This window comes from Nicotiana tomentosiformis, chromosome 6, assembly GCF_000390325.3.
Source record: "Nicotiana tomentosiformis chromosome 6, ASM39032v3, whole genome shotgun sequence".
Classification (NCBI taxonomy): Eukaryota; Viridiplantae; Streptophyta; class Magnoliopsida; order Solanales; family Solanaceae; genus Nicotiana; species Nicotiana tomentosiformis.
Window position 1 is genome coordinate 7,275,882 of NC_090817.1, and position 11,407 is coordinate 7,287,288.

Consider the following 11,407-nt stretch of genomic DNA (forward strand, 5'->3'; position numbering starts at 1 on the left):
GGATTAATGATCATAGGTAAAGGTACACACTTTTAAGCAGATTAGCTTTTAAGCCGGTAGCTGAAGCACATATGTTGATCCCAAGCCCCTCAAAGTGTGATTTATATATAAGTAGAATTATACAATTATGGTCATTTAAAAAATTACTTATAAATAATAATTGTCTATATTAATTATAGATTGTTGATCTTACAAGTAAAATAATTAAATGGTTATAATTAGTCAAAATATCTTAATAGTATAAAAATCATATATTATGTACTATCACTATTCATAATTGAAATTCAAGAAATAAACGCGTTAGCTGGAAAGTTCATTACGTGTAAAAAGTCGATGCTATTAGTTTTTGTCCCCAGCCATCTTGTACGTACTAATATGCCTAACCATCTTGCACGTATAATAAGACTTATTTATTATTGCCTCCTATAAGTGGCTAAGACAGAAAATCTAATAAGAAATTCAAAATATAAAGAAATAGATATACGAAGAGCATTTAATTATGTTCAATATCAGCTAAGGGTAGTGCGTCCCGGTACACGAATTATCTCGCATTCACGTAGGATTCGGACAGTAACGAAGTCAGGACTTTTACCAAAGGGATTAAGAATATTAAAAAGTAAACACACGAACAAGTCAATGAGATTCAATATCTACTATTTATACATAAAAAATAATTTTGACCTTATATATACTGTGTATTTTTTTCTACTATTTATGCATAAAAAATACTTTTGACCTTATATATACTATGTATTTTTTTTTATGAAGAGGGTTCGGACCTTCGCTACCCTAACTCCGCCCCTGATCGGGAAAAAGGCCGCACTCAAAGAAAATGTGACGTATGCGTCCTGCCTTGGCTCGAAATTTACCATTCAACATCTGCTTTACAAATTATCCACTCACATCCACACAAATTACAATCTGTTGAATAAATAAAAAGCTAAGCTATACTGTAGGGTAGTCAACTAATAGTACAAATTACAAAAAGAGGAAAGCTCAGGTATTCTTCCTAATCAAGGTAGATAAATTGAGTTAGAAAATGTGCTGCTTCCATATTTTGACCTAGTCAATTTTCAAAAAGTTAACAAGATGGATTGACCTTTCCTTTCCTGAAAGACCTTATTAGTCTCCTCACAATATCTAATTGTGTATATATAAAAATATTTTGGTTAATGCCCCTTAACCTCCTCTCATGTATTTGATGTCCCAGAAAGTTAGGTACATTCTGCCATAGTCACGAGTTTGTTTATAGTCGCGACTGTTGTGATAGTCAACAAGGTTGAAACTTTCAAGAAAAAATTTGGAATTGGGAGGACGAAGAACTTCTCTTGATCACCCTTACTAGAAAACTAAAGGACAGTAGTTCTTTAATGGCATGGCTACAAATCCTACTATTTTGGTGTTACTGTTGCTTTTTCATAAACATTTCTTATTCTCAAACAGACACAATTTTTCGGGGACAAAGTCTCAGAGTTGGAGAGAAATTGGAATCAGCAAACAAGGAATTCAGGGTGGAGTTTTTTAGCCTTGATGCTAATAAAACTCACTATATAGGCATATTCTACAACTTACCCTCTAACATGACATTATTCTCTGATGATTCTCGCCCCGTTTGGGTTGCGAATCGCGACAATCCAATCCCATATGCATCAGGTAATAATCTCACATTGGATGATGAGGGAAAGCTGAAAATTAACGATGGAACTGATAGTTTTATTTTAAGTTCTTACAATGGAACAGCAAGAAATGCAAGTGCTACACTATTCGACAACGGTAATTTTGTGCTGGTGGAGTTGGAAACTAATGGTTCTGTGAAAAAAACTCTGTGGCAAAGTTTTGAGCATCCTACTGACACACTTTTACCTGGGATGAAAATTGGTAGAAATCGTATAACCGGGGAAAACTGGTCACTGACTTCTTGGAGAAGTGAAGATGAACCAGCCTCGGGGTCTTTTACGATTGGTATAGACTCAACAGACCAATTGACAATATGGTGGGAGGGACGTGTGTATTGGATGAGCGGACGTTGGAGTAATGGGACATTTAGCAATGTATCGCGAATATCTCACTACGACTATGTGAACATGAGCTTTGTTTCAACAGATGATGAAAGGTACATGACTTACACGGTCAGTGGGACTCGAACTTTATCTAGATATACAATAGATTCATTTGGTTTAATCAAGGAAAGAGGAGCAGCAGGACCTTTTGGTGTGTGTTTTTACAAGCCTAGTGCTGGTTGTGTGTCAGAAGAATCGATTGAGTGCCCAGTTAGAAATGCTTCGTTGTTTGAGAGGATGCAAAACAGTGTCACTGGTAATAGATTTAGGTTTGAAAACAACAACATGAGTTTATTTGATTGCAAGAGAGAGTGTGAGAAGAATTGTTCTTGTGGTGCTTTTGCCTCAATTACAGCTACTGGAACTGGTTGTGAAATTTGGAGTAATGTATCTATCTTGAGTTCACAAGATCAAGATGTTTACATTCCTGGAGGAGGTACTATCATATTTGTCTCGTTATCTTTTCCCTATGCTTTTGGTTAGACACTTTCTAATGCTAAAGAATTCAGGTATTAAATGCAAACAGTTGAATGTGCTTTGATTTGCCCTCTTGCAATATTTCTATATCTAGCCATGGAAACAACCTCTTGCAGAAATTACCCTTGTGGTCAGGCTCTTCCCCAGACCCCGCGCATAGCGGGAGCTTAGTGCACTAGACTACCCTTTTTCATCAATAAAGCAAGCTCTAACTATGAATTGTGCAATGTGTTTTTCCAGATTCGGTGCCAACAGGAAATCGGAGCACCTCCACTGTACCGAGCACAATCTCACTTCCTCCAGATTTATCACCAGCACCATCTCCCGCAACGCCAATGTCACCTGATTCATCTCCAAGAACTTGTATGTATAGTGTATAAATCAGTTTTTTGCATTTTTAACTGAATATTAGCTCTTGAATTAGTAGATTAATCTAAACTAAGGTCATGAAGAGGAGGCAGACATCCTTTTGGGGTGTATTTTCTCTTTATTAAATTCTAGCGAAGTATTGTTTTATGATTGAAAGTGAAAACCTTTCTTTTGTTGTTCCTCGACATAGTCCATTCAACAAAGAATCATTCATTTTAGGAATGTATTCTCTTTTAGTATACTTTATACATCACACCCCCTTGGGTCATTGGGTGCGTCCTTCCCCGGATCCTGCATGAACGCAGGATGCTTCGTGCACCAGGCTGCCCTTTTTTATTCTCTTTTAATATCTTCGTTACAAAATCTAGTCCTTCTTTAGAGTATATCCATCCTTTAGATCATCTGGTTGGCATTGTAGAATGTAAAATGCATCTCACTGTTGCAAAAGTTAAGTGTGCTTTCAAAATTTTTGGGAATTTTGACTCATTGTTGCGATGCAGCAATAAAATGGTGGATTTGGCTTATAGCTGCAGTTGGTTTGACTATATTAATAGGACTTAGCTCCCTATACTACCTTCTGCGCGGAAAAGGTGAGCACTTGAACAATACAGGAGCTTGACACCAGTAAATTTCAATATTTTGCTTCAGATTTCACAATTTATTCTTTTACTATCAGGGAAAGCAAAAGCAACAGCTTTACTATTGCTTAACCAAAGTGCAAATATAGCCAAAAGGAGAAAGACTGACAAAAAGATGAGCCAAGATGTGCAGTTATACAGCTTCGAGAGCCTGGCAATCGCCACGGACAATTTTTCACTAGGAAATAAGCTCGGAGAGGGTGGATTTGGACCCGTTTACAAGGTAAACCTGAATCTTTCTAAATGAAGATGATTCTTCCAAGCATATATTCAATGAATATTTTAAGACAAATACAAAGTTTAAACGAAAGCTACTGAGTTCAGCTGAATCCGTAGCCTACACTCTAGCTCCCCCCTATATTGAAATCAGTCATTATTTTCAGGGAGAGTTGCCTGATGAACAAGAAGTAGCTATAAAAAGGCTTTCAACAAGTTCTGGACAAGGCCTTGTGGAGTTCAAGAATGAAATTTTATTGATTGCAAAACTTCAACATACTAACCTTGTTAGGCTTTTAGGATACTGTACTCAAGGTGAAGAAAGGATTTTAGTATATGAATACATGCACAACAAAAGCCTCGACTTCTTCCTATTCGGTAAATATCATACTTGTAAGAAATTTTTATCTTTTTTTTGTCTACAAATTGCTTTTTTTTAACCTCTATAATGATATGAACAGATACTAACAAAAAGGAGCTACTAAATTGGGATACTCGATTCAAAATCATCGAAGGAGTTGCTCAAGGTCTACTGTATCTGCATAAATATTCAAGGTTGACAGTGATTCATAGAGATTTAAAAGCGAGCAATATCTTACTTGACAGTGACATGAATCCAAAGATATCGGACTTTGGCATGGCGAGGATTTTTGGAAGGCAAGAATCTGAAGCTAACACGAAAAGAATCGTTGGAACACAGTAAGTACATAAACAATGTCTGCAACCAAAAAACTGTCATATATACAAGTTTTATATTACTCAAAAGTCTAAATACAACTTCAGTGGTTATATGTCTCCAGAGTATGCATTAAGAGGCATTGTTTCAACAAAGACAGATGTATTCAGCTTTGGAGTATTACTCTTAGAAATTGTTAGTGGCAAGAAAAGCAACAGCTGCTATGATTCTGAGCATCCGCTAAACCTCATAGGACTGGTATAATCTCTAAACTTATGAACTTATCTCATGAAATAGTTATGAAGACTCCTTTCCGTTGGGCTAAAACAGGCTCAAAGATACTTTTAACATGGTGCGATATCGCCCTCTTTGGGCCAAGCCTGCACGGTTTTCCCCAAAAAACCTCACACTATTAACATTATCCAACATCTTATAAGTAAATCATTTTTCTTTTCCACATTCGATGCGGGACTTTGTTTACACATAGCCAACACTTTCTGACTAATGTGCTAAGTCGGTTCTATTGTTTCAGGCATGGGAATTATGGAGAGAAGAGCGAGCTTTGGAGCTAATAGATGTAACGCTAATTGAATCGTGCTCGCGCGATGAAGTAATGAGATGCATTCATGTGGGACTCTTGTGTGTTCAAGACTATGCAAAAGATAGGCCATCAATGTCAAGTGTTGTTTCAATGCTTACAAACGATACGAGACAAACACCACCACTACCAGAACGACCAGGATTTTTCATAGAGAGGGGTGATCAACGAGCACAAATTTCCGAAGAAGTAGAAAGATATTCGATAAATGGGCTATCAATTTCAGAATTGAAAGCAAGATAAGTCTCATCCTAGGCTGTCTTCACAACCATTGTTAGAGACATATTTTTTATTAAAATTTCATCAATTTATGTATGGCGCGAGCTAGAAACAACGAGTGCACCTATATATGTCCATGGCCATTGCCTAAATTAGAAGGCTGGCTCCATCAACACTGAGCTTCAATAATAAATTCACTCCTGTTTTTATGCCATCTTACTATATATTCCACATCATGTTTTCAATAATAAAATGCTATCTCACTATATATTCGACAGTTAATTATAAACCTTAGATGTTGTTCTTTCAGACATTTTTTTCTGACGTTTCTCTATATTACATCTGTATAAATATGAGTTCCTTGTTTAAAGGAAAAATACATACAATAAATGGCTATGGACACCATTCTTTTATTCCTCAGAGTTCTTCGCATTGATAACAAATATGAGTTATTTCTAAGTGCTAATTTACAACCTGTTAACTTGATGGATTTTGTAAGAAGATGAGGAAGGAAGTGTTTGGAACATTAGAGGCAGATCCAGAATTTAAGTCAAAGATTATCAATAGACTTGGTTAAAAAGGCCACCAACTACGTTTACAATGTTAGATAATATACTTGTCACTCATCAGTTGCATAACTTGGTCACCAACTATATTTGTAACGTTAGAGAATACACTTGCCGCTCATCAGTTATATAAGTCGATCACCAACTATAGTTGGAGAATTCATTTGTCACTCTCATCAGTTATATAAGTCGGTCACCAGCTATAGTTATAATGTTAGAGAATACACTTGTCGCTTATCGACTATATAAGTCAGTCACCAGCTATAGTTATAATGTTAGAGAATACACTTGTCGCTCATCGACTATATAAGTCAGTCACCAGCTATAGTTATAATGTTAGAGAATACACTTGTCGCTCATCGACTATATAAGTGAGTCACCAGCTATAGTTAGAGGATACATTTGTCATGTGAAGGCATAGTTAGATAAAATACAAAATTCTTATTATGAAATTCTTTTCAGTATTTGATGCTTCGTGATCATTAGTGTTATCTTGCAATTAATGCCGGTTTGTCCTTGTTATCAAATAAATAGTGCAATTAGGAACAACATTTGCTACAAAAATATTATATGTAATCGTAAAATACCAAGATAGAAGTAAACACTTATACCTCTACTCTCCCAAAGGCACAAAAAGAAAAGAACAAACAACGAAGATTTGACTTTCATATATTGGCAATATTATACAATTATGTCACTTTAAAAAATATTTATAAATAATAAATGTCTATGTATACGGGTCAAATCGAGCTCATAGTACATACTAGCATCTGACATGGTAGTCCGGGCTCGAGATATGGCAATAGAGGACTGAAGATCGGCCCCAAACCCCACCGGGCTAGCACCCGGGATCGAACACCTGTCTTCAAGAACATCGAGGTCGCGGTTCCGGAATCGGTCCCGGGTCAAATGACCTCGAAGAAGCATTGCCAAGAGAAGTCTGAAATGCCGGATATTACGGCGGAAATCACGAATATTTATCAAAATAGGACCGACAATCAGCAAATTAAGGATCTTTTACCTTTTATAAAATTGTATCTAAAGTAGGACTCCTCCACTATATAAAGGAGGCCTAATAATTCATAACGGAGATGGTAACATACACTCATAAGCAAACACATTATTATTTCTCTCTTAAAGCTCTTGTTCATCTATATTTTGAGGTTGATCGAGGTGCATCCTGTTCGAGGGTCATTGATCCTCCAAGATTGAAATCGTCAATTCGTGTGGTTTTAATTTACTTTGTCATTATTATTATTATTATTATTATTATTATTATTATTATTATTATTATTATTATTATTATTATTATTATTATTATTATTATTATTATTGCAACTTTATTTATCGCTTTGTGTCAAGTTAATCCGCGTATCCTCAACACCACTTAAAAGAAAATTGTTATTTGATTTTGAGGGTAAACAGTTTGGCGTCAACTGTGGGGCTAAGGATAATAGCGGGAATTTGATACAAATTACCATAACACACCCCATTTTACACTTGTTCTTTGAAGTGTTTCTGATTCCAAGTTAAAATCGAAATGTCAAACCCACAGTTTGCCTCTCTAAACACAGACGCGGAGTCCAGCCACCATGGCAGGAACACCAATGAGCACTCGGTAACGAGGTGCCCTTGGTCGATCTCGGTAGAATCACGGTGGTGGGTCCCATCGATATCTGTTCGCATATGGCCATCAACACAAATCAGCCTATCGACCCCGAAAACATCGTGCGTAGGGGAAGTCCGTTCAATTGCCAGAATACACACGATGGAGAAAATGATGGGATCAACCTGCGAATGATCTTCGAAATGCTACAGGCTCAAGAAGCGGCTATGACTCAATTGCAGAACCAAGGTCGAGCACCGAGAAAAAATGAACCTGAGCTCCCCCAGGAAGTCATCCACAAAAATGAATTGATCGCGGAAAAAACAAACGAAAGCGAATCGGGGACTAACCCCGAGATCATAAAAATACTCGAAGAAGTTGATAAAACTGATAGAATCAGGGAAAAATAAAATCGAAGACAATGATAAAAAGGTGAAAACCTATAATTTCAGGGTCGACCAATTCCCGGGAGCACCCCAGATATTGAAGGGCCTGGATTCCAAGAAATTTATTCAGAAACCTTTTCCCCCGAGCGTGGCTCCAAAGACGATCCCTAAGAAGTTTCGCATGCCCGAGATTCCTAAGTACAACAGAACGACCGACCTAAATGAGCATGTGACCTCCTATACATATGCCATCAATGGGAACGACTTGGAAGATGATGAGATCGAGTCTGTCTTGCTGAAAATGTTTAGGGAGACCTTGTCAAAAGGAGCTATGATATGGTATCACAGTCTGCCTCCTAATTCTATTGACTCGTTTGCTATGCTTGCAGATTCTTTCATAAAATCACACGCCGGGGCTATAAAGGTCGAGACCATGAAGTGAGACCTTTTCAAAATGAAGCAAAGGGATAACGAGATGCTCAGAGAATTTGTGTCCTCATTCCAAATGGAACGAATGGATTTTCCCCCGGTAGCGGACGATTGGGTCGTTCAAGCCTTCACCTCAGGACTCAACATTCGAAGCTCGATGGCTTCACAATAGTTGAAACAAAACTTTGTGGAATATCCGGTCGTCACTTGGACCGACGTCCATAACTGATACCAATCGAAAATCAGGGTCGAGGATGATCATCTTGGGGCCCCTTCCGGGTCCGTTTATCCCGTCAGAACCATCGATAGAGTCAAGAGAGATGTCGATCGTGAACCTAGATCAAGCAGGGATCGATATCAACCGTACAATGACGGAGACCGAAGAAGCAGCGGGTCCGGGAGGAACCCTATGAGATATGAAAGAAGTAATAACCGAGGACAAAATAACCGGGGACTCATGAGCAAAAATAGCTTAAAAGAGCGCCGAGATTATCGGAGTACAACTTCAATATTGATGTCTTTTCCATCGTATCTGCCATCGGATGCATCAAAGACACCAAATGGCCTCGACCTTTACAATCCGCTCCAGCCCAAAAGTATCCTAACCTAATGTGAAAATATCACGGCACCCATGGCCACAGAACAGAAGACTGCCGACAATTAAGAGATGAGATGGTATGGCTGTTGAACGACTAAATCTCCGAGAGTTCCTCAGCGATCGGGCCAAGAACCACTATAGGAATAGGGATTATAATAAACGGACCAAACAGGAGGAACCACAACGTATCATTAACATGATCATAGGCAGGGTCGACATTCCCAAGGTCCAATGCTGAACCGCACCAAAGTATCCATCACAAGGGAAAACGGACTCGAGATTACGTACCGGAAGGGACCTTGTCATTCAACGACAAAGATGCAGAGGGGATCACACAACCCCACAATGATGCACTGGTAATATCGGTACTCATAAATAAATATCAAGTTAGGCGTGTGTTAATTGATCCAGGTAGCTCGGCCAGCATCATCAGATCGAGGGTCGCGGAACAACTTGGCCTACAAGATCAGATCGTACCCGCGTTTGAATACTGAATGGGTTCAACATGGTATGTAAGACCACTACAAGGGAAATAACATTACCGGTGAACGTCACCGGAACTATTCAGGAAGCCAAGTTCTATGTAATCGAAGGGATATGAGATACAACACTTTGTTCGGGGGGCTATGGGATCACAACATGAAAGCAATACCCTCAACATTGCACAAAGTGCTGAAATTCCCGATGCTCGGAGGAATCAAAATAGTTTTCAAGTAACAGCCGTCTGCTAGGGAGATGTTCACGATTGATGAAGTGATCCCGGCATCCACACTCTCGATATCAAAAGATCTGAATCTGATGGTCAAAGACGGAGCCAAATAGTAATCACTGATACCAGCCTCGACAGAATCGGAGAAGCAAGGGGTAGACGAGGATGATGACTACCGAGTCCCCAGATCTTTCATAGTCCCTGACGATTCCGACGCTACAAAATCAATGGTCGAGGAATTGGAACAAGTCGTACTAAGTGAACACTTGCCCAATCGAAAGGTATACTTGGGCACGGGGCTAAACCCCGAGCTTAGGAAAAACTCATTCAATTTCTTATAGATAACGAAGATTATTTTTCTTGGTCCCACCTCGATATGAGAGGGATCATACAAAAAATAACCACTCACAAGTTAAGTCTGGACCCAAAGTGGCACCCGGTCAAGCAGAATAGGAGACCCCAGCCCGAGGTCAAACATGCTTTGATCAAGGATGAGGTATCTAAACTTCATAAAATAGAGTCCATTCAGAAGGTTAAATACCCGAATTGGTTAGCAAACGTAGTGGTAGTCCCTAAAAAGGGAATAAATTAAGAATGTGTGTAGACTATAAGGATTTGAATAAGGCATGTCCCAAGGACTCCTTCCCTTTTCCCAACATCAATCGCATGAGCGATGCCACAACCGATCACGAGATACTCAGTTTTCTCGATGCCTACTCCGGATACAACCAAATACGGATGAACCCGGATGATCAAGAAAAAACCTTCTTCATCACTAAGTACGACACATATTGCTATAACGTGATGCCATTCGAATTAAAAAACGACGGTGCCACTTACCAACGCCTAGTAAACCGGATGTTCGAGGAACAAATAGGAAAATCAATAGAGGTTTACAATGATGATATGTTGGTTAAGCCACTGCGAGCAGAGGACCATTTGAAATATTTGTAGGAAACCTTCAACATATTGAAGAAATACAATATGAAGTTGAACCCAGAGAAATGTGTGTTTGGAGTTGAATCAGGTAAATTCCTCAGATTCATGGTATCCATCGTGGGAATCGAGATCAACCCCGACAATATCAAAGCCATCGAAGATGCCACGGTTGTGGACAACATGAAGGTCGTGCAAAGGTTAACCAAACGCATAGCCGCCCTAGGGCAATTCATATCGAGGTCTTCTGATAAGAGCCGTCGGTTCTTCTCAGTGTTGAAAAAGAACAATAACTTCTCGTGCACCCTAGAGTACCCACAAGCCTTGGAAGAGCTCAAGTGATATCTATCGAGCCCACCGCTAGGGCTATGCATGGATCAGATAGGATTTAGCATATTTTGAATAGGATTTTTGGATTTCGGATTCTAGAAAATGCAATCCGAATCCGATCCGAATTAATATCGGATCGGATCGAATTTTCGGATTTCGTATCGGATTATTATGCCTCAAAGTTGCAAACTCATATGTATATTTTCTTTGTAAAAGAGGCAATACAGTAAGAAAAATTCATGTTTATACAATTATGAGAGTATTATGGTGCCAATAGAGCTAAATCCATCAATTGTAAAGGCAATAAGTTGGAGAAAAATATAAAAGAAGTACTAATTATCCGAATTAAAGTTTAAAATTTATACATGCCCGAATTATTTTGGATTTCGGATAGGCTCGAATCGTATAAAAAATAATACCAATCCGAATACGATTTCGATCCGAAATCCGAAATTTTAATAAACATAATCCGAAATCCAATCCAATTGGAAATCCGAAATTGAAAGGATCGGTTCGGATTTCGGATATCCGATCCAAATGAACAACCCTACCCACCGCTACTCCACAGGCCGAAGATAGACGAGCAGTTGTACC

The 11,407-nt window shown here is 38.6% G+C and overlaps 1 protein-coding gene across 3 annotated transcripts; it reads left to right on the forward strand.

Moving 5' to 3' along the window:
- The first annotated feature begins 1,105 nt into the window (after positions 1 to 1,105).
- On the forward strand, positions 1,106 to 5,467 carry LOC104111489 (G-type lectin S-receptor-like serine/threonine-protein kinase CES101). 3 transcript variants are annotated; one of them, XR_689726.4, is made up of 8 exons: positions 1,106 to 2,496; positions 2,778 to 2,900; positions 3,407 to 3,496; positions 3,583 to 3,767; positions 3,928 to 4,138; positions 4,222 to 4,459; positions 4,561 to 4,694; positions 4,969 to 5,097. XR_689726.4 is itself a non-coding variant. In XM_009621195.4 (8 exons), the coding sequence occupies exons 1-8, from the start codon at positions 1,371 to 1,373 to the stop codon at positions 5,275 to 5,277; spliced, it is 2,433 nt and encodes an 810-aa protein (XP_009619490.1). In that variant the 5' UTR covers positions 1,109 to 1,370; the 3' UTR covers positions 5,278 to 5,467. The 3 variants fall into 3 exon arrangements, 2 of the variants coding, with proteins under 2 accessions (XP_009619490.1, XP_018631584.1); XM_009621195.4 differs by having other exon boundaries at positions 1,109 to 2,496; positions 4,544 to 4,694; positions 4,969 to 5,467; XM_018776068.3 differs by having other exon boundaries at positions 1,109 to 2,496; positions 2,793 to 2,900; positions 4,544 to 4,694; positions 4,969 to 5,467.
- Positions 5,468 to 11,407: the final 5,940 nt, after the last annotated feature.

Bases quoted from the DNA above. Each gene is read 5' to 3' on its own strand.
- LOC104111489 (XM_009621195.4), top strand. From the start codon at position 1,371: ATGGCATGGCTACAAATCCTACTATTTTGGTGTTACTGTTGCTTTTTC. The intron at 4,139-4,221 runs GTAAATATCATA...TGATATGAACAG, and splicing joins CCTCGACTTCTTCCTATTCG to ATACTAACAAAAAGGAGCTA. The intron at 4,695-4,968 runs GTATAATCTCTA...CTATTGTTTCAG, and splicing joins CGCTAAACCTCATAGGACTG to GCATGGGAATTATGGAGAGA.